We start from the raw sequence: 27,035 nt of genomic DNA, 5'->3' as shown, positions 1-27,035 counted from the left end.
CACTTTATGCAGAACACCATCCGTGGGTCTTACTCAGTGTGCACTCAATGCCCATGGACCCACATGACACTTTTTGGAACCAGCTTCATGCTTCTACTGTCCCTTGGTCAGCCACCCATGGACATCACTGGAAAGAAATTCTGTCATCACAAGAAAGTGATGGGGGAATAAACCATTTAGGAAGCAGACAAAATTTAACTGAGGACTTCAGGATCAGAACTGGCTTCCAGTAAGAATGTAAATAATTTTATAACAGGGTTTTTTGCTTTAATTTTTAATGCTAGTGGTAGAAAAAGAATGTTGTTTCTGCCAGGATCTGTTCCGCTTTGAGCCCTCTGAAGATTTTTCAGGACTCTCCCCAAACAGGTCCTTGCTCTCAGACTGATGCCACTGGAAACAATCCTTATGGATATATCACATCCCTATATCATGTTCCCAGTGCTTGGAGGTGCCACAGGGGATGTTATCGCACAGGCATGGATCTGTGTCAAGCTCGGGGTTTATTCCTTCTTGTGAAAGAGGCTTGGTGAGGTCTCATTGCTGGGTTCAGGCATGACTTGAATCTTTTGGTTTTTGAGGGCAGCTTCCCTCATCTTGTAATACATGAACTCATTCTGCTGGAACATGCGCAGCTCCATCTCCGTCTGGACACGCATGACCTGAGGGACAAAGCGGGTTACAAAACCTGTCACGCAGGGAATCTCAAAACTAGTGAATAATACACTGCCTAAAAACGGGGACTGTCCTTCAGTGATGTCCTCGGCCATGTAATGGCTGAGGCACCTTGCTCTGGGTGTCCCACCAGCAGGACCAAAGCTGGCTGGACTCAGACATCCGGTTACTTTCTCAAACCAGTGTCCTGGGAAGGTGGAGAAGCCATCAGCGCCTCCTGCACCCAGCTCTTCCACACTCCCAAACCTGAGGCAGAACCTAGAGGTGATGCTGTGCAGAGCCAGGGCGCAAGTAAGCTTCCCATCCCCAACCTGGGCCTGGCCCTTGGTGTGACCCATCGGGGTGGGGGTCACCTCATGTATTAGGGGGCAGGGGAGGAGGGGAGGGATGCTCAGCCTCTCTTTGACCACCTCACAGTTGCACTCCCTGCATCCCAGGATTCACCATGAGCATAGTCATTCCTAGTGCCGCATAATAGCGCAGGCTCAGAAGGAATTGTAGGGAATCTTTTTACACCTGTCTGTGAGTTTGTTCAACCTTTGATTTAGGAGCAGAGAGATAAGCACATGCCATATATCCACTATTTTCCTCCTAAAGTGGGAAGGGAAATACAGAAATGGAAGTGCTGGGGTCTCGCCCTCTGCTATATGTACAGAAAAAGTCAAGAGACTGGTTGGCTTTAGGTATGAGATACTCGTTTTTCTGATGACATAAAACTGCACTAATAAAGGTTATAGCTTCGCTGTAACAGGTACTGAGTCATCAACAAAAGATTTCGTCTGGTGTCGTGTGGGTTTTTTTGGCTAATAAAGAGGAACACTGTAAAGCCAACATTTCACAGCAGGTGAGTTAAAGGCTAAAGAAATTATAGATTCCCAGCTGCAGTTGTAAATAGTTCATCATATCCGAGCCGAGATCTGCAGCTCTTGACCCTAAGCCAGGAAATACACCTATCAGTCATCTGAGGAAAAAATATACTGGGGCTTAGGAGGACTCGGGAGCAGAAAACAAAGCGGAATGGACACTGCTAATCAGTTGGTGAACTGGGAACATCCACCATAAGTAATGTGATAGAGTCAGTTTGGAGCAGCATCTATCCGAGAGCAGTGAAATCAGGCTCCGAACTGAAGAATAGGAGGCTTTGTCCTTGAGTTTCAAAGATGATTCAAGGGCTCAGCAGCCAATTTTAATGTAGGTCCTTGTGCAGGATAGAAGTTATTTTTCAGGGAAGAGACAGGCATTTCCCAGCAGACTGTGACAATCCAGAGAAAACCACAGCACTAGGAAGATGCAGTCAATAGCTGATACATCTCTCAGCTCTTAAGGATGGGTTGTTTCTACAGCTTGGATGTAATTCTGTCCAGACAGGCAGCAGAGACAACACAGGAGACAACACCTACCTCCAGGTCTTTGGTAATCGGGTGGGAAGGTCCGTGGGTTACCAGGAGGATGGCATAGGCTTTACAGATCAAGCCATGCCCGGCCTCAATGAGACCAGCGTGCCAGTGAGTCACTCCAGCCCGCATCACGGCCATCCCCAGCTGCGCGTTGTTGGGATGGTATATTTTCCTGGAAAAGACGTTGAGTCCTTTTAGTTCAGAAAAGATCTGGGTTCCCAAACATCTGTCTGTGACACGATGTTTGACAAAGAGCAAACTGTTTACTCGGGTGAAGAGCTTATTGCATTTGGCACCACTGCAATGGGCAGCTCTGCTTAGAAAGGGGCAGGGATGAGTGACCCGAGGACACAAGATATGAGGACATGAGTTGTTGTGAGAGAGGATGAACAACCTGTAAACAGGGAAAGTTGGACACCTGGGCTGGAGAATGCCAAGCTCTGCCATTCCAGGGATTTTTGGCACAAACAAAACCCAGATCTGACCCTACAGCCCAGACATAACTGAGCCTCAGACACTTCATGCAGCGCCTAAATTGAGAATGCACCAACGAGCAGCTTCTTGAGGTGGGAGAGGAAAGAGGTGGTTCCAGGAACTCCAGCCCCCCTGGAGATGCATCACTGTCTCCGGAGACTGTCAGATCACTCTCCTACGGCCAGTACCCAAGGTGGGAAAAATGAAACCCGGCTTCTATATCCAGCTTCAGAGGATAGTCAGAAGTTGCTTGGAATTACCTGAAATCCTGCCTTCAAGGGCTTATTTGGCATATGGAATTGGCCAAAGCAAGGAAGGAAATTACTGCAGTCCTCACTCGGGACTGAAAAACTCAGGCACAGGGTGGGGAAATGATTTCCTCTGTGTCATTCAATTAGCTCAGTGCCGGGGCAGGGATGTGAAATGGTTTGTCAGGCCCTCAAGCAGGGAAGGTGACTCTGTCACCCCTCTGAAAAAGAACAAAATATCACAGGCCTTTTGGGGTAGAACTGACCAAAAGGACAAGTAAAGGGTATGAGATGCTCTCCACAGGAGGGTGATGAGATAACGAGATGGGCTTTTCTCTCTCTCTCCAGCTTCCATTACTTTTTAGGTGTTTTGTTTTTACTTTTTGTTATTTAATGCTCATCAGCCCCGTAGTAAAACCTGACACAGTTTTTTTTTACATCATTTTTACGATGAGGTTTGTTCTGGATCTGTGAACTGAGCCTGAATTTACTTATTCTCCCTGAGCTTTTACCACAGGGCTTGTGTATACTAATTACACAAGACAAAAATCCGTGTGTTACTCAAGAGTGAAGGGATATCTTAAGTGACGGCCACCTGACATGGTTTATCCTTTCTCCGGAACTTCTGCAGAGCAGGAGGCAAAGTGCAGGGCAACAGACCATCTCCTGCAGTGGCAGCCTCTCTGTCCTGCACCCAGGCTCCGTGTCTTGCTACCAGGTCAGCCCCGAGGTGCTCCTCAGACAAGTTGAAAAGGCTAATGAAAGATGTGCCCACACCATTTCCCATTACAGTAAAACAAGGTGAGCGGGAGCTCTGGTCCATTTAAGACGGGATCCCTCTCCATCTGGTGATACAACCAGTGCCGCTCTGAATGCCAGCACCACTGCCCTGATGGGAGCAGACTGAGAAAATCGTTCTTGTAACACACTGCCTAACACTGCATAACCAGAGAGTGTCAAAAACAGGGCACAGACATACAGGTAGCCGTCCACCATCTTCTTGGCGTAGTCAGCTGCTTCCTCAAACATCTGGAGGTAGGAGAGCACCTCGGAGGCAATGCTGAGGATCCTCAGGAAGTAGATGTTCGTGTCCCCCAACACAGGCTCCTGTTTCTTCAGGCACTCGCGGCACAGCTTCACAACCTGCCCGGAGGAAGCAGGAAGAGGAAGGGCAAGTCAGAGCACCTTCGGCCCCGAAGCCGCCTCAGCGAAGCCCTGTGGGATGTATGGTCCATACCAGCCCTAGAGGCCAAGCCAGCCCCTGTGAAGGTTGGGGAAGACAGGATATGCTTTGATTTGTCAACAAACAACAGCCTACCCAAATGATTGGTGCTCAAAGCTTCCTCTCACAGGGTTACACTCATAAAACCACTAAGGAAAAGGTGGTATCTGCTGTTCAGGGGAAGAAAGACCCCAGGAGGTTGAGTTTTGCCAGATACCAAGGACTCTTACACCTCAGTGACATCCACCCAACTTCTTACAAGCACCTGATGGAAGGTATGCTCTTAATGACTCCATGGGGCTGGAGACGTGGCGCTGCATTGCCCCATGCCTGTCTGCTCAGCTGTGCCATATCTGCACCTGGACCCAATGTCCAGATTTCTGCTCTGGAGGGCTTCAGCCTTTTCCCGAAGTGAGTTCGAACCTGGAAGCTGTTGTTCAACCTGGATTGTCTTCCTGAAGCCGTTAACACTGATGAGAACCATTAAATATTTCCTGGGACAGAAAATGAGCGGGAAAGGAAGAAGTGACATGAGTTCCCTCACCCTTTGCCTGTGTGGCCTGTGCTCCAGGTGGGACATGGGTCTGTCTCCTACACCACACACCATCCTCAGCACCCAACAAATGGACAACATGCAGGAACCAGGAGGTGAAGAGGAGATCAACACAGGCACGCATAGCCCACAGCTTGACGTGGCAAGTCTCCAGACTATCCTGTCCCTCTCCCAAACCCACTGTCCTCCTTGTCATGAGGCTACCTGGCAGAGCTGACTCATTACTCTTGCCCTGTAACTCATGGTTTTCACCCAGGAGGCCCTTGGTTCAACACTTGTGACAGTTGAAGGTGCTGAAAGTCAGGAGAATCACCTTGTATCATCACTACGAAAGAAAGTGGTCTGAGATGTTGTCTCAGTCACAGTCATGCTTTACAAAGGTCACAAACCAGTCTCAGCTTTTGCAATTTGAGCTGCCAAGAGGGCAGGAAGCACATGGGGATGTTCAGGTTACAGCAACGGGGGTTCATTTCATCCTTGCATCACTGACGCAGGGAAGGGCAAGACCTGCTTCCCCTGGCAGTGTGTGTACAGCAAGAGAGCAGAAGTACCAGGACTTACTTCGTGGTAAAGTCCCTCCATGCGGGCCTTGCTGATCTTCTCCAGCGTGTCCTTGGAGAACTGGATGACCTCCTTCACTGTCTCTGCAGAGGGCTGGAGATGTTAGGAAAAAACAGTGAGAAAATGCACTGCCTGACACATGCCAAAATACTCTGGTTGAAGGGATGCTGGTTCCGCGGTCTGGAAACCCAGATCAGCTCAGCAGGATGCTTCCTGCACAACCCACTGCCTTTCTGCCACTGGCTGTACGTCACAGCATGCCTCTCAGACCTGCCCCAGACCGGGCTGAAACGGTCCCGCTACCAAGCCGAGAGGTGACGCTCCTCCTTCCTTGACAGCAAGGGCATTGCTCATTAGTGTGGCAGCCACGTACACCTGACACACGTAACTGGGTTCCTCAACTCTTTCTCCCACTTCTCTCCTCTGGAAAAGGGACAGAATTGACCCTGCAACAGGGAGGTCTCACAGGACACCAAAGGGGCTGTGAAAGCCACCAGTTGGTGTGCATCAGGTGCTCCTAGTGCAGCTGCTTGAGACAAATGAGGCTCTTGAATGAGAGATGGGTGGAATAAGGATAGGAAAGATCAATAAAATTCATCCACTCTGAGAAATGCTCACCCTGCACACCTCAGAGAAGTTTGGATTTCACCATGTATTTGAAGATGTAATGCACATCTCAGCATGCCTGACAAAACACGAACCAGCTCATAATTAGCTGCCTCCTCTTCCTTCATTTAATGCTGAAACAGAACATTATGATATCCACCACCATTTGTCCCGGTTTGAGCTAGAACTTCCTGGTTTGAGCTGAAATTCATCTTCCACTTCTCTGAGCCTTTCAAATTTGCATTGTCAAACTATTCCAGCTGTCGTGACCTTCCTTTTCATAAATGGGAAGTCTGATACCAGCCCACAATCAAGTGACTCCAGAGGCCAGCAGGAAAAGCCTGGTCTGGAGACGCACAAGTGAGTGAGAGCACAGGCATGTGCCCAGCAGCCAGGAGGGACCTCTGCACGCAGATCCAAAGCAGAGACCCAACACTGCAACAAAGGACCAGAGGACTGCCCCTGGTCTTTGCCCACTTCTCTTCAACCAGATTTTTGAGGAATCTCTGAAATTCAGCTCTTGAAAGTTTAGTATAGAAGGAAAACCAGTAGCTTTTCCAAGCCATGTACCCCCCATCTATTTATGGATGCATATGTATGTGTTATCATTTACTATTCTATATAATTAGACCAAAGCTATCACAGCTAATCACCTTTTGGCAGCCGTTTGAGCAGCGCAGAGGGTGTCCTGGTGCGCAGAGCACATTCAAAGTCAATGTTAACCTCAGCACAAATCACATCGCTATGCTGTCTGAGTGAAGACTCCCAGAATAGGCGCTTTAAACAGCCGTTCCACAGCGGCTTTGTCTGACAAAACTCCCCTCTCGCACTTAGTAGACCCCTCAGACAGTTGCCATTATAAACAATGGGAACTTTGCCTCTATTTGGGATGGGTGAAGGACTGGAGGTCAGAGCGGCTGTTGAGGATGGAAACTGTCAATCTTCCATGTATTCATAGCTCTTTTTCCACGCAGCTGAGAGCGTTGCTGCTCTCAGGCAAGCAAGCCTGAATTCAGAAAATGCGATACAGCCAGCGGCGAGCGGCTGAGCTCTGCGGGTGAGGTCAGGCTGGATTCTTATTGTCTGTGGGTGGAGGTTATTTTTAATAGCCTTGCATAGTTACATGCTTTTTCTGTACAAGCACTTCAGATGCTGGAGGACAATCACCCAAAAGTTCATGTCTTGCTGCTGCAAGCTGCAGAGCTCCAAAAATTTTCACAAAAAGAGGATGGTGCATCTGACTGCTCGGTCAAGGGTTGGTAGCAGGTGTTGAATGAGAGCTGAGGTTTTCTTATGCTGTCCACTGGAGGAAGTATTCAAAAATACTTCTAAAGAAAGTCAGCTAAAAATGCTTCTGCATCAGAGGACTAAACTCTGGGACAGCTTTACATTAGAAGTGGGGAGTTTCAGTAGTCAGGACTAGCTTTGAGATGAACCTTGATAATTAACTAATGGGATTCTATAGCAGGTTCTTTTGCACTAGAGGAGAACTTGACCCAGAAAGCAAAGGGGCTCCTCTGGTCCCTTGTCCTGTCTCCCATGGAAGCAACCTGATGTTAGTTTAATCCCGTTTCTCCAATCCTTTCTCAAGGAAAGACTAACACTCTGCAACACCCAGCCTTTCCTGGCTGCCACATCTATGGAAGAAGAGTCATACCACTGGCCTTGGCTTTCTGGTAGCAGCTGAGCTGGAGGCTGAGGATTCTGCACTCCTTCCCAGGAAGGTGCAGCTTGTCAGGCCTCTCCTGGTGGCAGTACTGGTCTGAGATCACAGTTCCTCATCCTGCCTTTGCTGTTTGGTTCTACCCCACGTCAGCACCTGAGTTGTACTGTCTTACTCATTATGTGACTGCTCAATAGTGCAGATCAATGACTTGATAATACATTCAATTGTCCTGCCTTCCCTTACTTGCTTTGTAAAGCTTGCAGGAGTAGAAACCCCCTAAGCTAACACTGCCACAGAGGATTAAAAAATATGTGCAATTATATTCTTGGGCAGAGGAACTAAAAAGAAACTCTTAGAGCTACCAGTATTGCTCATAAACTGGAGCTGTTGGTGAAGCAACACAACCCACTGCCGACAGCAAGACGCAGCCTTACACCCTCCACTCGATGACTTGTGCGACCTCCAAGGAAAATACAGATTAATTAAAAATGAACAGTCAAACATGTTAATTCTTCACGGCCAGTCCGCCCCCAGCAACCATGCACAAATGTCAAGCAATGGTCCAAACTCCCCATGACAGGCCTTTGCAAGGAGGGATTGGGTGTTCAGGCTTCCCACCTCCCTGGAACCAGTGTGATGATACACGTTCTACAAACCAACAGCTTCAGCAGTGCTGGTTAGTCCTGTCACCACAAATCACCCACAGCACATATTCCTTTCTGCTGTTCAAAACTTCGATTTCCATCCAGTTCCTCAAAAGAACCCACAATCTAAATACCAGCATTTTTCTCCGCTCTAGATTTTATTCTCCAATATTTTAGCTTTCTGCTTGCTGATGGACTTTTAGATTAGAATTAAAGGCAACTTCTGTGGGCTTTTTAAAATTAAAAACTGCACTTATGTTGCATAATAGGGATTGGACCTGCCTTGCACGGTGGCTTGAACTGGTGGTGTGCCCAATCAAGGTTCAGCTCTGTTCTCATTTCTTACATCAGCACTAATCGGGCTTCCTCCAAAATCTGACTTTGTCCCTATTGAGAGTGTCCCCGGGCTGAGGAACCGTGGCCACAAAGACACACAGATGCCTTGGTGGAGGAGAGGCAGCCACCTCTGGGTTTGGACACAGCAGGACAAACCATACCTTGCTTTCCCCCTCCTTCACCGCCAGCATCAGGTTGTCCTTGATCTGTTTCTTGCAGTGCTCGCAGGTGCAGTCAAAGTAATACTGCTGCTTCAGCTGCTTCCGCCGCTCCTCGCTCACGTTGAGGAAATCCACGTAGGCAACAGTCAGCTCGTCCCCTGGAGAAATCTTGCTCAGCGCCCGCAGCTCGATCCTGGGTGCAAAAGAGAGGAGATGTGGACTTGGAGAAGCAGCCAAAGCAAAGGTGCAACCACAGAGCTGTCAGGGACAACCTGGTGACCTGCCCCTGCCTTGCAGAGGTGAGCCCTTGCCCTAAGTGACTGCTTTAGCTCTCCAGGGAGGCAGTGCAGAGGTGGACAGCAGCCTGGTTCACTGAGTACAGGGTAAAAAGAGCCACACCAGTTTCTCCCGCCACTCTGCAAGTCCCCTGGCAGGGATAGGTAAGGGTTGGAGCTGTAAACCGATTACAGCACCATCACTTCATCCAGGTGGGGGCTGCACCTAGATGTAAACTTTTACTATGTGGCAGGAAAGCTCTCCAGAGGAAACCCCTGAGATCAAAAATGCCCCACAAGCCTTGCAAAATGGTGAGTTTGGACTTTGGGTCTTTTCTTAAGTACCGCTTTGCATGCTACCCACCCACCCCTGGCTAGACTCCCGGATCCCCAGCTGTGCTGCTTTCGGTATCATTTTCCCTTTGACAAGTTAAGACACGTTCCCGCTGGCTGCTGGGTAAGAGGTGTCCTCACCTTGTTCATGCCTCTCTACTCAAAGGCTTAGAAACAGTTCTCTGGAAACGGTCTATCTTTACACAGCCCGTTTGATCTGATACTAACATTAAACACAAGGGAAGCACCAGCCTCTGTGACTGAACCAAAATCCACAGCAGATCCTTAATGCCAGGCTTTGGGAAAGCCGCGTCTTTGTACCGGCCTTTCTCTCATGTCTTTCCCTGCAAAATCTCTTAAATAACACGAACACTTAAAACTATTCCCTTGCTGTTTCAATCTACGTGCTTAATCTCCCAGTTACCCTGGGCCGTCTCTCAGTCAGGAGGACTGGACAGGCACAAGTGGCTGAATAATTTGGCCAGACTGAGACAAAGCTCCATCAAATACCAATTGCAAGGTGGTGCTTCTGTATCTATCTGCTCCCCCATCTACCAGTGACTCTACCCATGGTTAGAAATAATTCACTGCACTTGAGACCAGTGACCTTGGGCTCTCCGCTCAGACCAGCCAGCTGGTTAAACACATTTTTGCAGGTAGGATTACTTACGAGTTATCAATATGAGGCCAGTCCTGTGGTCTGAGCTCTCACCCTACCGTCACGCTACTGTGTGGTAACATCAGTCCCGGGACTCCCTCGCTGTGGGCAGCGTGCCTTGATCATCCTCCTGCCGAGCTCAATGGGACGTTAGATGTACACCCCTGCTACCGGATGGACGTGGGGGGGACCTGCTGGCTCACACCTGAGCACGGGGGCTTTAGATGGGACCCAGTGCAGGTCTCAACAAAGACAGAGGTGGCATAGGACCCAAAGGTTTCACCAGGTGCATTAAAAATAAGTCTTTTGAGTAGGACCTGACTTTTTCTGTGTGATCATATCTCTGCAAAGAGATTGTAATTACTGTTACAAATTCTCAACACCAAGGGCATAGCTCTGAGCCTTTCAGCTGTGACAAAGCTGCTGTAAAAACTACTCTCTGAGGCTGGTCTTGACCTTCTCTGGCTGTCAGATCATATCAACAGCATATTTCATACAAAATTTATCACTAAACATGCCATCACCATGAAGGGCAGCTATTAGTTATGTCACAACCACAGGTAAATGCCAGCTCATGAAAGGTGCAACCCGCTGCTCCAGGAGGAAGTCCAAGGAGAAAAGCAATCCCATCAGAAAGGTTTACACCTATAAACACTCCTGCTCACACTGAATGGGATCCTCGTTAGTCATGCAACCAGAGAAGCAAAATCAAGCCTCTGAATCTTATGATGCCCCTGATAGCCCAAGCACTGTAGGAATATTTTAAGCAGCCATGCCTTGTGTGGAGGGGATCAATGGCGTTTGGGACAAGCCTGGAATCTCAAGGCATATTTTAGATGCCGTAGTTAAAGAAACACTGTCAGCCAAGAGCACCCCACCAAGCTTGTCCCGTGGTCTTTCCCCAGTGTCTGCTCCAAGCCCCAAGGACCCCAAAAGACCCACGCATGGACACAGCAAGTCCCCAATAGCATAAAACTCAAATCGCCCCAAAACAACAACTCTAATCAGGAGTGAAACTCAGTTGCCCCTTTTTATGGTCCTGCCTACAATGCATGGAGTAAGTGCCAATGGTGAAGAAGAGCACTTCAAAAGTATTTCACGTCTTACCTGAGGAAATTGTGTGTTTGCTCGAAATTGAAGACAACAGCGTCCCTTTAACAGGACTGACGCTAATACACCCAGTGCGGTGAGCTAGGCAGAGAACTTTTCTCTTTCTTTGCATGTATTTTTGTGATTTCTTTAATTTGGACCAGGTGACAGCAGCATCATTAAGAGGTAAAACATTAATCAGGTACTATGATAGAAAAGGATGAAACCTACATCTCACAGTACTACTACTGTAGGCAACGCATTCAACAGGCACCGTTTGTTGCAGAGGAGACGTGTTCTATTTAGTATGTCAGTAACACAAGGTTTTATTTTGGGCTGTACAAGATTAGCGAGACCTTGTTCTGACTTTCATGCTCTTGCCGTAGTCAGGGGAGGAGAAATGAGAAATGGAGAGGGGAAATACTGATAGGGAGGAAGCCAAGGGAGAGGGTGGGAAGGCAGAGAGGGAAGTGGAGGAGACAGTCACATTATTACCACTATGGTTTTAATTTACTACAAAATGCAGAATTAAGTGAGGTTTGGGTTTAGTGGGGTTTTACATGGGGGAGGAGTAGAAGTTCAGAAAATGGGGAAGGTGAAACAAAGGGAACCCCTTCAGCTGTTTGCAGCTTTTCCCTTAAACACATGAGGGGTACAGAGCAAGGGGAGAGGATGATGCTTTCAAGACCGACCCACCTCATCTGTGTGTGGAACATTGATCTTACAGCCTCATGACTGAAAGACAAAACAAACATCTGCAGTTTACACAGGTACAAGTACAACAGAAAAAAAATGGGTACACGACGTAGGGCATCAGGACATTGAACTGATGGGAGACCAGGGGGGTCCCTGTGCCTGGCTCATGTGTCACTGTATGAGAGCTTTGCTTCTGCTATGCCGCTCCCATAACCAAATAGCCCATCACTGGGCCGAGGAGGATTTGGCACAGAACTGTCCCAGCACTGTGATTTTAGGAGTGCTTGAGGGGTTAGCAAAACCCGCTTCTGACATGTGGCAGACACAAGGGCGCTAGTTGTCCCGCACAGAAATGTCTCTGCTGAAATCAGTAACATGCTCTCAAAAATAGGGTTTGAAATGGAAATCAGACTGGGATACCAGCAACAAAGACTGTGCTCTGTGTGAGTTTAGTGGGTCCTCAAGTCCCAGTGCTGTGTCCTGAGCTCAGTTCCTGCCACAGGGGCTTATCATCAGGTTTCCACAGGAAGACAAGTAACCTTCAGAATTTACCTGGCCAATAACCAGATGGTCAAGTTTAAAATCCATGGATAAATGGGTATGTGTGGGAGATTGGACAAGCTGCCAGGCAAACACAATGCCATTCCTCAACTTATCGCCTGGAAACTCAGGCTTCAGGGCTGCTATCACTGCTGGTTACCTCCCCCACTTCCCAGGCTGGCTGGAGAAGCTCTCCATCGTCCCACTACAGATCTGACCCAGGGCAATTGGATGTCAGAGCACAGACTCCAATCTGACTTTGGATCAGATCCTATTTGCCGCCAACGTAATCATACTAATGGAGTTTTGTTTTCTCTTCTCTTTGCTTGTTTACCAGCTGCTTGATAAATGCTGGTATAGTTTTAGCAAGCAGAACCAGCAGCGATAACGAGTGCACAAGCAATGTGTTAGTTAAAAAGGGGAGGCTGGGTGGTTAACTTATAGCACTAAACTTTGGTTAACACACAATTTTCTAAAATCTTAGTGGAAAATCTGGATGAAATAGCGTGGCTGTGCCGCTTTTGGCAAGTACTTTCCCCCAGTTAGTGTCTTGCACACCATGCGACCTGCTGGATCAGCAGCAGTTCATACCTGTTAGGGCCTGGAGGCTGGGAAGAGCAGAGCATCCCTCCCACGGGCTGCTCCCAGCACTGCCGGCAGCAGCCTCCACTGCCAGCTCTGTTGAAAAGTGCCTGCATTTCCCACTTAACCTCTTCCATTTCACATGTCCCACAGAAGTTTTCTTACAGGACTTGGGTGGGAATGGGAACCCCAGCAGCTTAGGGCATCCTGCACTGGGTTTGCAGATGACAGTCACGACTGTCACTAAGGTCCTATCGCTAAAGAGTTAATCAGTGATTCACAGAGAGGGCGCACTGCCCCAGGGACGAGGCTGTGGCAGGAATGGTTATAAAGGCATCAGCAGATCATGATCCACAGCTGATTGCAAGCTCAAGTTATGAAAACATCCTGGACTGTGGACTCCGTATAATCTTTAAGAATTTATTAACTGTAATTGTTTCTTTACTTTGAGGGTGACAGAGCACTGGAACAGGCTGCCCAGAGAGGTCGTGGAGTCTCCTACTCCGGAGAGATTCAAAATCCACCTGAATGTGACCCTGTCCAACCTAGCAAGGAGGCTGGACTGGACGATCTCCAACCCCCACCATTCTGTGATTCTGTGATTGTTCCTTAACTATTTATGTATGAAGCTTCAATATAAGAGATTATCTAGTACTCTATCTACTTGATCTCTCTGCTTTCAAAACTTACAGAAACCAGGGGAAAATTCTTTGCTGTTTCACTGGATTTGGGGTCACGTCTTGTGTATTTGTCTAGCACACCAGCCATCATTTTTAAAATAACAATAATGAGAAAAAAAACAGTTCCTCTTTAGAATGAAATTCCTGATTTTTTTTTCCTGCACTAGAGAAGGAAACAAGAATGAATAGATGTTTCTGGGGCGTGGATCTGACACTGTGGGGTTAGCAGAGTCTGCTGAGTCGCCCAACAGGATGCATCCCCGCTGCGCCCGCGAAAGAAATCCACTCACTTGCCATTGTTGAAGATGACGGTACAGTTGGGCCAGCAGTCATGGTTGGCCTGGCAGAGGTTGGGGAAGATTCCCACACCAACAGCCTGCAGTCCTCTTTGGTCACTGAGGGTAAAGCCGTTGCAGTTGATCTAGTCCCAAAACATAGGCAGGAAGAAGCATTAAAGGAGAAAAAGCTGAACTCAGCTACGTTCAGGGTTTCTCAGTTCCTGCGGGTGCTTTAGAAGAGGTGCACCTCCAGCATCCCATCTCCAGGCTTGAAGGAGAAAGGAACGCCTACGACATCACTGCAGAAGGTAGTTGTGGGAACAACATCTTTAGTTGGGATAAAACTTGAGAGGAAAAGCAATGCAGGACTCCTGCAAAAGGACCAGCCCAGAGCAGAGCTGAGTAAATGCTGGAAGGTATTTGCTGGTCATATTCACTTGAGATGTCTGAGAGGAATTTGGTTTCAACACACATTGGTTTCCTCACATTTGCTTCCTGCAAATAATTCTGAAAAAGGTCACAGGAAAATGAATTTGAGGAAATTCAAGCAGAGCATAGGCAGAAGGCAAAGTTCACACTTATTAAAACAGGTACCAGCGAGGAATTAACCTTGAGAGCTGCATTCAGCTTGGTCATGTTTGCTGGGTGGCCCACAGAGATTATAAAAAAGAATTACTTCTGTTTGTTGTGAGTCCCAAACCATTCCCAGAATGAATACTCATACACCAAGAATGCATTATTATTATACTTTTCTATACAGTGCATTATTATCATACACGGACGGAACAGTTTTTAGTCGCAAATAGAAACAAAGTGAGGATTTGCAAAGAGAAAATGCAACAGGATACACCAAAGGAAATCATTAACTTGGCTGCTAATTATTTTATTTTGTTAATAGTTTTATTACCTCTCTGAAGTGCTTCTGTACTTTATCTGTACTTCCTGACTTCCGCAGGGGCAAGCTGTGCCAGTCACTAGGACATCGCCTCCCTGCACCCAGCGGGGGCGGGGTGGGTACCAAAGGACACCAGCTGTCCTCCCTGTGCTGGGGCAAAGACAACTTCTCCGCCACACCAGCCACAGGAAGAGGTGCCAACGGGGCAAGTGGCTCGTCTCAGCCCACCCTGGCCCCTCGGGCAGTGCTGCTAGCTGAGGACTTAGTGCAGCCCAGGATATATCGACTTGTGCTGGGTCTGGAGGCAGAGCAGCTCAGCCTGACCTGGCTTTTGGATAGACATTACTGCATATACTAAAACATTCCTGTTACATTCAAATATGTTCTACGTTTAATTACCAAAAAATATATGTGAATATATTTTCTGAGCTCTCCCAAGTGCAGGGAGACGCCCAGTGGGACTTGTGATGACAGCACAGCAGCTGCAGTTGAATGAGCCACTTGCCTGCCTGGTTAGACAGATTAAAGCTTTCAGACCTTGCCCTTGCAGTGCCTCGGTTTCCCAGTGTTTGTGCAGAAGCGAAGCAGATGGGGAACAGGCAGTATCAAACTGCCTGCAGCAAATGCTGGTTTTGGCTGTCCCAACTGCACTGGTCTCTTGTGAGAAGGCAAGTGAGGGATGAACTCTGGTATCCTCACCCCAAGCTGGTTGGAGTCTTTCTCCAGGAAGCTGGCATTAAAAGCAGCCCCCCGTCCGCTCTCCCACCCCTCCGACGTACCACTCCAAACACGTGGGAGATGTACTGCATGCCAAACTGCTGGCTCTGAGGGGGCCAGAACTCGAGGAAGCTCTCCACGTCGACACGGAGCTCCTTCTTCTCCTCCTCGCTGAAGCTGTCCACATGGTTCTGCAGGTCATCGATGGAGACCAGGCAGCCCTCTGATAGCCCACTGCCTTCCCTCTCGATCTTCCACATGATACGGGCAGCCAGCCTGGACAGGAGAAAGCCACAGGTTAGCACCACCATCCCCCAGTGCAAGCAGAGGGACCAAAGGACCATCCAAATTCATTTCATGGTTGAGTAACAGTGTGCAGCGAGATAGAGCAAGACAGGCTCAGCATCAGATGGCTGATGGCTGGTCATCGTCCTAGGGGCTTTTAAAGGGGTGAAGGGAGATGCAGGGTTTTGCTCTGGCATCTATGTTCTCATCTAAAGCAGTGCTACAGACCCCCAGGTCCCCAGCCCTCCATGACAGCCCTCAGTTCCTGGAGGATTCCTCTCATTCTCTTATAGCAGAGCCAGGGTGTTAATCCAAATCAATGTATCCTGTAGACAAATTAGGGAAGAGCCCATTTCCTTTTCCACTTTCTCACCTACTCCCTACTTTCCCACACCTCCTAAGCCACGGGTGGGTTTGCTTCACCACACTCAGCTGCAGTAGAGTTTTTCAGGCCCAACATAAAAAAAAAAATCAGGATCACAACCCCCTTGCACCCCACATGGACCCCTCCAGGTCCCCATCCCCTCGGCTCAGGGATGCTCCTGGCCTTTCCCAAACTGTCTCCCACCTCCACCCTGTCCAAATCAGGCCACCCGGCTCTTCCTCACTACCCCCCAGAGGGACGCCCTGCCCTCCCACTGTCCCCAGGCTGCTGGCTCAGTCCCTGGGGGCCAGCTCTCACCTGATGTTTTCGGCGGGTGCCTTGCCATGCCTCTTGATGGCAGAGCACTCATTTTTGTGGTTCAGCCAAGCTGCTCTCTGGCAGGTCCGGTCACAGTAGTAGGCAAACTTGCACTGGCCGCAGCGGTGGAGCCTCTCCTGCCGCTTGAAGCAGGTGTGACAGATGAGGTGTGTCAGGCTGGAAGGACAGAAGGACTCATTGGCTCCTAACTTGGTGAAGGACCAGCTCCACCTAGCAAGGATTCCACCAGCTTTGCATCCTTGGCTCCCCACACCCTCTAAGGGTGTTCACCCCTGAAATTTTTTGTAAGGATGGAGAAACATCCCACCCAACTTAATCCTTCTGCACTTGCCCAGTGCTGTTGCTTTTCTGTTTAGCTAAGCCAGAGAGACAAGTAGTTTGTTTAAAGGAGGACAGCAATAAAGCACTCCCCAGCTCTCAGCCCTCTTGTCGGCACTCATCTGCTCTTCCTCAGCACCGCCGCTGTTAACAGGATTTTCAGACTGTTCCCATTTTCTGTCCTGTGCTGAAGCACCAGCCACACACTTGCTTAGCAGAAAGCAGATGCCTAATGAGTCTGGCTCAGGAGAGCACGAAGAAGAATGTGAAGGCAAAGAGCCACCCCGAGAGCTTCAGCTGCCTGCAAAGCCTTTGAATTTGGCTGAAGAGAACCCTGCCCTAAGCACTATTCCTGGACCCCACACAAACCAGGTCAGGGGGACACCACCCCACCCAAGAGACTTAGGAAAGCATTGGGAGAGAGGGACCAAATGGGAACATGGCTCTGAGCCATCCCAACTGCTCTCCTGAGCTCTCCTTAGGCACAGGCAGGCTGTGGGGATGAAAACATACGTCAGAAGTGCTCTGCTGGGGAGCAGACCGGAGGTGTATTGCAATGAAGAAGACTGATAGATTGAAAACCATGGTTGTGTGCTGCTTCACACTAAGATATGTTTCCATGGATTCAAAACCAGCTTTGCTTGTCACTTCTTTTTGCCACTGGGCCAAACGTGCAGCTGTACTGGAGGCACTGCACTTGGCAGTTGTGGTATTGTCTTGAAAATCACATGAGGAAATCAAGAAAACTGCCCCCTTCAAGGTAGATCTTCTCATCACAGAGTGGTTTATTTCTTCTCCTCCCTCCTTCAGTCATGCTACATGTCTCCTGGCTATCCATCATCAGGAGACAGCAGCACAGAGCCCCAGGCCAGGTAGGTTTGGGGCTCTCCTGGTCCCGGTAATTCCAAAAAGATGCTTCCTGTGGATTGATGAAAGTCTCAGGGACCAGGGCAGAAGCCTGGCCATTCCACAGCTCCCAAGCACAAATCCTGAGGCACGAATGGATTTTCAGCTGCCCAGGGACAGACAGGGAACACCAAACAGCTGTCTTCACAGAGGAAAGATGAACTTAATTCACTGGGAAGGAGGGGGAGACACTTTGGTCTCCTGCCCAAACAACTTTGGGACTTTGCTGCTAGAGAAGGCTTTCCCCTGTGTGATTTGGTGTCCCCAGCTGTCTGCTTCTCCAGGCAGCTGCCCACTTTATCTTTGCCTCCAGCCAGGCAATATTTAAATTCCCATCACTCAGGCACTGCTGATCCCAGGAAGTAGGTTCTCCTCACTGCAAAAAGCTCACGGACCACAGAGGCTTCATTGCCAAGAAAACATCAGCATCACACACAGCCCATAGTGGGAGAAAACAAAAACTGTATTGATGATGACAAGAGGAGGCTGTGCCACAGGTGGGAAACAGACCCACAGCCCAGGAGCTCCCAGCCCCAAGACGTCCTGCCTCTCCACTATACAGATATATGTATATATAAACACACGTAGGCATATTTGTATCTGTCACAGTCCATTTAAAAAGCACTTTCATTCCTCTAGCGGTTCTGTGGGAGCTGCTGACACAGTCCACCCTGTGCCTTGGCTCTTGTGGCATGAAGAGGGGCACTAAGTAAAGCAGAGGGCCACTGATTTAAAGCAGGATGACCCACAACTGACAAAACCATGTGTGAAAATGAGGTTTGGAAAATGACAGTGAGTAGCGCTGAAGGGAGCCAGACACAAGCACCCGGGATGGGGCAGCGGGGAGCACGTGTCTGGGAAGGGGATGCAGCCAGCTGCATTAAGACAAATGAAAGAGCTGGGAGCTGGTGAGAAATGCGAGGCTGGGCTCTGTCAGCTGTCAGGTCAGGGGGGTAGAGAGGTGCCACAGAGACTACACTCCTTGTAAGGCAAAGGAGAGCCAGAGAGCTGATAAAACCCGTCTGGTGACGTTGTGCCAGGAAGTATGGGGAGACACCTTCAGCAGGGAATGGGGCTCCTTTCTGCTGCCTGCATGCTTTGGGGGCAGACAGACAGAGAAAAGGCAGGTGAAGAAGTTTCCCCGTAAAGAGGAGTGGCAGGTTGGAGGAGAACACGGTGCAGCTTTGCATTTTGCTGTTTACTGCATAAGGTGTCTGGAGTTTCCAAAGCAAACCCAGTTGGTGGAACTCACTGACAGCCCTGGGGAAGCCTCGTTTCTCAGGAGACACGAAAAAGTTATACCAGACCTCCTGAGGAGGTGAAGGAGCTGCAGACACAGTCACTCATAGGTAATGTGACTGGTAGGTATAAGAAATACCTACCTACATGTCTCACAAAACCCTTGTGGGATAAACAGCTTAAAAGAAGAGTGGATTTACGGATAATGTGTATTACCAGGACTCCAGGAGCTTGGGCTCCACTCTTGGTGCAGAAAAAAAATCAGGAGACACGTATTTGAGATCTACTGCCTAAACCTTCCACAAACATTGCTTGAGCACTGCCTGAGCCTGCAAGCCCCAAAGTGCCCCGGGTGCCGCTAGGCAGTTGTGCAAACTTCTCCTGTCCCAGAGGCACTCGGAGCGGGAAGCTCTGAATGGCGATGGCAAGGTGGGGCTCTTCCTTGGTCCCAGGGATGGACATTACAACAGTCTCTGATACCATCTGTCTGGAGGCAAACAACACCAAGGATGCAAAAGATTTGCAGCATCCAGTCTCCCCTGACAGCCCCCCTGCAACCCTTACGGTCCCCCAAGGACAGAGGGTGAGGCCTGAAGACAAACCCAAGTGTCTCAGCCCGTGGAAATCACTCATCTATAAAAACTCCTCTGTCTGGCCTACGAAGTATTTATCACAACCTGAAACGGCTCCAGGGGGCCTGGATGGAGCTTCCTCTCCCTGAGGAGAGAGCTGCCCGTGCCCGTGTGGGCAGGGTGCTGCATGGCCAGGCAGCACTGAAGGCTTCTGGGGAGATGTGTGGCACCTAGCCAGGAGCCCTGAAGGTTTAAACCTTACAGAGTCAGTGATCAGCTTCCCTTGCTTTAACACGAGGACAACACAAGTGCTTTTTGCTGCGTCTGTGTACACCGTGGCCTCTGGGGTGATCTCTGGCTGTTTTCTCACTGCCATCTTCCACCCATAGGGAGAACCACTTCTTTTCACCTTCCCCAAAAGCAGGATCTTCATTTGCACAGTGATTTCTCCAGCCCATCCAAGCTTTGCCAGGTCAGGGATTTCGGACTGACCTGGAGGACAGTCCTGGGTGACACTGACTGACTCACTAAGTTACTTTCTTGGGAGCCTCAGGTTTCCTTGGCTGATCCAAGCATCAGCTGAGCTGAACTCGCAGGGGGCATGAGCTCTGATGTTAGGTAGATGAGACACACAACTACCGCTAATCCTGGACGTAGCTACAGTCGCAAAAGCAACGGTTCAAAGTGCCAGCCAGCAAATGCGTGAGGTGACAGCGGTGCTCTATCAGCTAAACCGTGGCTCCCACAAGCACAGCTCTCAGTGAGAGCAGAAGCAGCAAACAGCTCTTGTGACTGCTTGGATTGGATTCAGATGAGTTAAGACCTGTTGGAGCTGCCAGGATAGAGGGCTGAGCACTGCCACAGGAAATACATTAACCTCATTCTCTGAGACATGCATAACCCAAACATCTGCCAACCATTTCCCACCCAGTCCCCACAGCATCACACTCACTGAGCTGGAAAAGCCGGGTGAGATGGCTACAGCGCAAAGAAATTAGAGGAGGTTTTCACCAAACAGCTAATGAACCTGGTGAGAAGCTCACAAACTATTTTGAATGAGTTTATTCTGTTCTGTACATCATAGATGATACACACAGATGGCCTAACTTACACCTAAGTCCACCTGCTTCATATTTGTTATTGGCTGGCTGGGAATCTCTCTCCTCAACATCCTACAGAGGACAGAGTAAGAATAGTCTAAGATGTGGGCAAAGTCTCCTTGGCGCTGGTGTAGGTGTGGTTTCCTTTCAAAAAGCTAGGTTTTCTCCAGGTTTTATTTCAGCTTTTGAGACACTAATAATAAAAACAAAAAAAAACCCCCAAACATCAGAAAATCTTAAACCATGTGAATATGATCAAACTAGCTCTCAGTTTTTATTGGTATCAACTCAAAGAATTTGCTTCCACAGTCTCTTCAGAGTCGTACTGTTGGGGAAAATCTGGCATTTCTTATATCCCTAGGCCAGCCTCGCTGCAGTTACAGAGCCCCCCACATTTCCCTTGGAAACCGCTTTAGGACCTGCTTCATACACCAAAAAGGAGTGGAAAAATTGCACAATCTCAGGTTTTTAGCAATTTGCAGATCACTCATCAAGCAGATCTTCAGGTGATATTGGCTTTCTACCACATGACACTGTTTGCCTTAACTACTGTCTCTCAAACGCCCTGGTTAAAGAGCAAACCTTCTCTTGATGAAGGTTGACAGAGATATATCAGGCATCCCCGTGGCCATAGGAAATGTAAACTCTGACAGGCTTGAGAGCCAACTCACATGCCAGAGGAGAAGGTCGCATACTGTACGCTGAGCCCGGGCAATGGGAATGGCATCGTCCTGACGGTGGCTGTGAGGAAAGGAGTCCTGGGATCTTCAAAGAGAAGGTGAAGAGGGAGGGAAGGATTAAACACCAGCACATAAGCAGAGTGCTCACCTTCACTGAGAGGTAATGCCAATGGGGACTGCGCAGGGGCTTTGCAAATAAAAAAAATGACCCCAACAAAGGCAAAGAATTCCTTCAGAAGGCACTTTTCCAACCTTTTTCATCTATTTTAGGGTAAAGTGTGGCTGACACTGGCGTTTTCTGTGTGCTATTTCAGCTGCTAACAGCAAGGCTGATTCAAAGGCAGATCAGAGACTGTGTCTGCACTTTATCCAAAGAGCAAAGTACTGGGGATCACCCTGAGATCTGCGCTCCCTTTCAATCAGGATTCACTGACTCCCTAAGCAGCCTGCTCTAGTTCGGGTGGAAATAACAGGCTTGATGCAGGAGTCAACGCCAGGTAATCCCTGCGAAAAGCAAAAGGTTATAGAATCATAGAACGGTTTGAGTTGGAATGGACCTTTAAAGGTCACCTAGTCCAATCACCCGGCAATGAGCAGGGTTAGCCTTGTGAGTCATACCCTGGCCTTGAAACCTAATAAACTGCGAACTGGCTGGTATCTATAGGAACCTTCTTTAGCTTCACTCTGAGTTTAGGTACTTCTGGACTAAAAGTCTCCGGCACCAGCTAAGAAACTGCTGCTCAGATGACCATTACCAGGTTGAAGAGTACAAGCTCTCACCAGCCTCAATGCCTTCAGGGACCTTCAGGATCTCTGCAACCTTCAGGGACTTCCAGGGTGGGATGCAGTCTGCAGGTTTAGACAGCTAGCTGTGCTCATCTGTACCTTCAATATCTAAGTAGAGATCCCATCCTTCACTCCGTTGGGTCTGGGAAGCTGTTCAGCTCAGGTAGGTGTCTGTGTTCGGTGCACATTATAGTTCTCCATTGATCAAAAGGAGCACTTAGGGCTGGATTCACTTGCCTGGACACTGGAGCTTAGTGTTATTTTAGGCTCTGCAGGGACACCCATCTGGCCTGAGAGGAGGCCTGATTCTCATAAATCCTCTTTTGTACCTGTCAGTCCCAAGAGGATGTCTCAGACACCCTGGGGCATCTCAAATGACGCTAAACACCTACAACAACTGAAGCCTGCCCTTAGCTCTATGCACACACTTACCACAGACCTTAGTTTTGGGTGTCTTAATTAATCCCAAGGCATATTACTGGACAAGCCATCGCATCAATCTGTAGGTTGATTCAGTTAACTCGATGGGCCTTATTTGCTCAGAGTATGATGGCTGCTTATAGAGCCATCAAAGAAAACTTTTCTCCTTTTCCTAGCAAAATACAATTCTCAACAACTCCTCAAAGTCAGCCTCCTACAGAAAGACAGGTGTTCATGGAGTGCAGGTGGGTGACAGCCTCAGGTCCAAGTTCTGCAACTCCTCATGTCAATATATAGAGAAGGGCCTTTAAATTATTTAAGCCCAAAGGGTCCCTGCACTTTCGCCTGTGATCACCGTATGCAGGGTGCCAAAGTCAGCTGATCAGGCTCCCTCGACCTCTGGACAGTCAGGGCAAAGAGGGTTTGTTCTGCTGATAGTCTTTCGGAGTACAAAATGCAGGTTTCTGCTACGCAACAGCCCTGTGGAAGGGATTCTCACTTAGGCACCTGAAGTTAAACCATCTATGGCAGGTAATGCAAATTTTTCATTTCATAACTAAGTTCTTCACCAGAAGAGCCGGGATGATCAGCTTTTAAGGGTCTCATCCATTTCCAGAGAGTAAGCCTTCCCACCTCTTGACAGCTTTGTGCAGGGGCTGCTTTCCGTCCTGTAGGACAGCCACACCAAGAAAACAGCGTTGTATCTGTGAGGAGCTGCTCCTCCTAATCTGAAAAAGAGATGTGACTACACCACATGTAGTCACACAGAAGTCTGCAGTGTGGCCACCACAGTGTGATGGACACCCATACTGAAGTTGGTTTCAACAGGATTTTAAGGGCTTAGCATCCACCCTGGGACCAGACTTCCCAAAGTACTGAGCTCTCCAAAAGGCTGCAAAGTACAGCCCAGGTCTGCACTCCAGTGCTTCTACGGTGACCTTTATACACGAAGAAAGCAGAGCTCTGGGGAAAATAGTCACCTATTCGGTGGGTGAGATGAAAAACTGAGCCCACCAATCACTCATTGGAATCCCATTTCCATGGTACACATACACACTGCTTCCAGCCAGAGACAAAGATGCTGAATTAGGAATTAGGAGGATGGACTCTGGACTTCAGGTTTCCCAGTCCAGGGTGAGACTCTTTTAGTAGTGTAGACTCCACACCAATTTTAGGACCCACACGTGTGTTTGTGGGGATGGAAAACAGATGCTGCTTCATCAGACTCTCCATCCAAGCAGAGGCAACAGCTGTTCTTTCAGGGCAAAACCAGCCACTGTGGGCTAGCGTGGGTTCATTCTTGTGGGTCCTTCAAGGGTCCAGGTTTCCCTTCTTTGATAGGAATCTGTTCAACGGGGGTTATGTGCAATTTAACACCCTGGATAGCACGAGAAGCTCCCTTCAAAACCAAAGCCCCATGCGTGTGTTTGAAGAACATCAGAGCACTTTCCACAAGAAAAGAAGAATGTTTCCATTACATATCAGCCCCGGGATATTCCCTGCTGAGCACCAACCCACAAGCATTGAGCTGGCACTGCCTGCTTCGGGGATTTGGGGGACGCAGTTCACCACTGATTTATATCACAGAATCACCTGCTTGGAAGAGACTTTAAAGATCATCGAGTCCAACCGTTCCCCCTGCACTGCCGGGGTCCCTAAACCATGTCCCTCAGCACCACACCCACACGGCTGTGAAACCCTCCAGGGATGGGGACTCCACCACCTCCCTGGGCAGCCTGGGCCAAGGCTTAATGCCCCTCTCCATAAAGAAACTCTTCCTCATATCCAACCTAGATCTCCCCTGGCACAACCTGAGGCCCTTCCCTCTCATCCTGTCATTTGTCACATGGGAGAAGAGACTGACCTCCACCTCTCTACAACTTTCTTTCAAGTAGTTGTAGAATACGAAGTGCTTTGGGCTGAAACATGCCATGGGAGGGCAAGAGTCCATTGTTACTGCGCAGCAGCATGAAGCAGTGTCAGCGAGATAAGAATGACTGAAGCCAGGCTCATCCCTGCGGTCACAGAGAAGGGATGTGTTTATCTCACCCCTGGCTGCTCAGTGTGTGGATCCGCCCTCTGGGAGCTAAACAAACCCATCCTGGGGAGGGAAGGAGAGAGGGAAGCACACCTCTCCCCATCCGAGGTTTTCTGTAGAAACCTAAGCCTAAGAGTGACGTGGTCATAGTTTCTCCCCTCATCTCACGTTACACAAGTGACATTTGAAAACACAGTGAGGTTGTAACTCTTCAACTTAGGCAGCTGTGCTCTGTGCATGATGCTCGCAACATTTCACAGAGAAGAAAAAATACTCTAAACCAGCAATCAAAAGGCAAAATGTTTGCAGTGGTTTGAAAGAGACTTAGTCATTTTAATATGGCATAGGGGAGAAATCACTGTCCAGAGGCACTTCCGAAGCAAACACCCTATCACAGCAAGATTCCAGCTAGTGACACAAGTCAACCAAAGTAAAAGAGCGAAAAGGACACGTCAAGGAGAGACTACTAACTACTATAATTGAAGTCAGGGTTAAGAATTCAAGAACTTAACATTTTAAAATAAAAAATTCCATATTTAATGTGAGCTCTTGCAATGACATTAAAATAAAAATTAAAAAGTGTCAGTGCTGCTACTGCAGACTCATAAATGTTCACCCACTGACAGTACAAGGGAGAGGAAAAAGAGAATGAAAACCACAAAAAAATCTTATTTCCTGCTCTGTCCGTTTAATTCCCAATTCTTTGCTATTGCCAGATCAGACAGTAGGACGAATCAGCTCCAGCTACAAGATGCCTCGGTTTAAAACAGCAGCATGAGCTCTGCTTGCGCCTGCCTTTGTTAGACAATCCGATTCCAAGAGGGAAAGACCAGCCAGGCAGAATCACTCACCAGCCTACTTAGAGTGCAGAATATTCTCTAAAGTCACCTGCAGTTTGGGCAAAAAAACTCAGCATCAGGACTCACCACCAGTGAAGAATGCTCACAAATTTCCTAAACCCAGAATGATCCCTCAGCTGACATCTGGCTCCTCGGTTTAAATGTTTGAGCCAAATTCTGTTCTCAGTTAACGCAATACCAAGCTGAACAAATTCCATTAATGTCTCAGGCTTGATTCTAGATTCATCCCATGGAAGATTAACACAGAAATTGGTTCTTTGCATCTTTTAGCTTTCAGGGTATTCAGGCGAATCCTCCACTGCCGCAAAGGGCAGAAGTGGGCACTCACCCCTCTCACCGGCAGCGCGGGTCGATTGAGCATCACTCATCCTCGACACAAGGAACAGAAAAGAAAAACGCCTTTGCACCAGAATTCAGTTTCTGGCTACGTCAGTGTGAACCAGTCTCATGCGAGAGTGAGAGCAGGAACTTTATCCTGGCTACCCATAAATCTACAATCACTGTGACAGAAACACTGTCACTCGCACACCCCCACTGAATTCTCGTTTGAAGGCAGCGGGCGATGAAGCTGCGGGTACAGCTGGGAGGTGGCACATGTGGCCAGAGCACCATGTCACCCACTTTCATCATGCATTAGACATCAGAGGCTTCAGCAAAGTCTGAGATTGCTGTACCTGCATCACACCAGCTCCTGGTGGTTCACCGGAGCGTAACACGGGTCCGGTTTTGTGAGGCGCTGAGGGCACCCAACTCTCACCGCATTTGGTAAAGGCTGACGGCACTGAGCACCTTGCAAGAGCACACCCTGGAAACAGACTGCACCGTATTACAAGTAAAAAAACTGATCCAGGCCCGGGGAGGCACATCCACTGCACGCCCTGAATGTGTCTTTGCAGAAGTGCTTCTGACTTCCCTTCGCACCCTTCTCTGACGTTGTCCAGATGCCTTCAAACTTTCACCCGCCTGGCCAGATGAAAATTTGCATCGATATTACTTTCGGTCTGTGTTTGCCAATGCTTATCTCTTACCTATCAAAAACCACGGCTGCATAGGCTGGCTCCGCAAAGATGACATCCCCAGGTAAGAATTCCTTCTGGGCTTTCAAGCCCCTGCCTTTGCCTTCAGTCGTGAACACTTCAACTGACTCCATTCCCCCTTTGGTCATCCCAGGGATCCCAGGGCTCGGGAGGTGGGTATCTCAGAGCCAGCCAAATCTCCCGGCACTCCTGTCAGCTTTGACTCGCTGCAAGACCACACTTATAAAGGGCCTGGCCTCCCCCCGCCCCCAGCCGCAGCAGTTCCCATAGGAGGGCGAGGGGGTGGGAGCAGGAGAGGCAGGAGGCGAAGATCCTCCACGCAATATCGTCAGCCTACGCAGGGAAGGCGTGGGGCTGGGACTTCTGCTTCATTCGGAAACCCCTCTCCGAAAGCCACGTTTGGAAGTGTTCCTCCCAGCCACCAGCAGCTGTATACGTTACGACTCAGATGAATTTATACCCTCCCATTGGAGAGAGAATGTATTCTCCTTGCAGGGTATTTTTAGCGGCCACATGCTTCTGTCTCTCAGCAAGCAACAGCTGAGACAGTGGGACGGAGTATTTCTGACCCCTTCCACTGCCATCTGGCTTTTTCCAGAAATTAAACAATGCTGCTTTATTTTTACCCTCCAGGAGATGGACGGAGTGTTTAGTGGCAGGGATAACAATGAAACACAACCCCTGAAATTCCTGGCATCCTCCGTCGCCACTGGAGCCTGGAAAAGCAGAGTCACTTCCCAAATGCCAGTGGTGACGGGCACACGGAGCAGTGTGGAAGGAGCTGGAAGGACACCAGCAGTTCAGCATG

General features: G+C 48.8%; 1 protein-coding gene across 2 annotated transcripts; it reads right to left on the bottom strand.

Moving 5' to 3' along the window:
- Positions 1-190: 190 nt before the first annotated feature.
- SMYD1 (SET and MYND domain containing 1) lies at positions 191-26,358 on the bottom strand. Of its 2 annotated transcripts, XM_010144601.1 has the most exons (10): positions 26,219-26,358; positions 16,251-16,427; positions 15,346-15,559; positions 13,684-13,814; positions 11,592-11,630; positions 8,541-8,733; positions 5,128-5,220; positions 3,771-3,934; positions 2,073-2,241; positions 191-659 (listed from the first exon to the last, which is right to left on the bottom strand). In XM_010144601.1, the coding sequence occupies exons 1-10, from the start codon at positions 26,353-26,355 to the stop codon at positions 501-503; spliced, it is 1,476 nt and encodes a 491-aa protein (XP_010142903.1). In that variant the 5' UTR covers positions 26,356-26,358; the 3' UTR covers positions 191-500. The 2 variants fall into 2 exon arrangements, with proteins under 2 accessions (XP_010142903.1, XP_010142904.1); XM_010144602.1 differs by lacking the exon at positions 11,592-11,630.
- Positions 26,359-27,035: the final 677 nt, after the last annotated feature.

This window comes from Buceros rhinoceros, unplaced genomic scaffold, assembly GCF_000710305.1.
Source record: "Buceros rhinoceros silvestris isolate BGI_N320 unplaced genomic scaffold, ASM71030v1 scaffold14691, whole genome shotgun sequence".
Lineage (NCBI taxonomy): Eukaryota > Metazoa > Chordata > Aves > Bucerotiformes > Bucerotidae > Buceros > Buceros rhinoceros.
This window is presented reverse-complemented; position numbering and strand designations above follow the sequence as displayed.

Bases quoted from the DNA above. Each gene is read 5' to 3' on its own strand.
- SMYD1 (XM_010144601.1), bottom strand. From the start codon at position 26,355: ATGACCAAAGGGGGAATGGAGTCAGTTGAAGTGTTCACGACTGAAGGC. The intron at 11,631-13,683 runs GTGAGTGGATTT...TTTGTCTTTCAG, and splicing joins GTCATCTTCAACAATGGCAA to TCATGAGGCTGTAAGATCAA. The intron at 660-2,072 runs GTAGGTGTTGTC...TTTGTCCCTCAG, and splicing joins CGATTACCAAAGACCTGGAG to GTCATGCGTGTCCAGACGGA.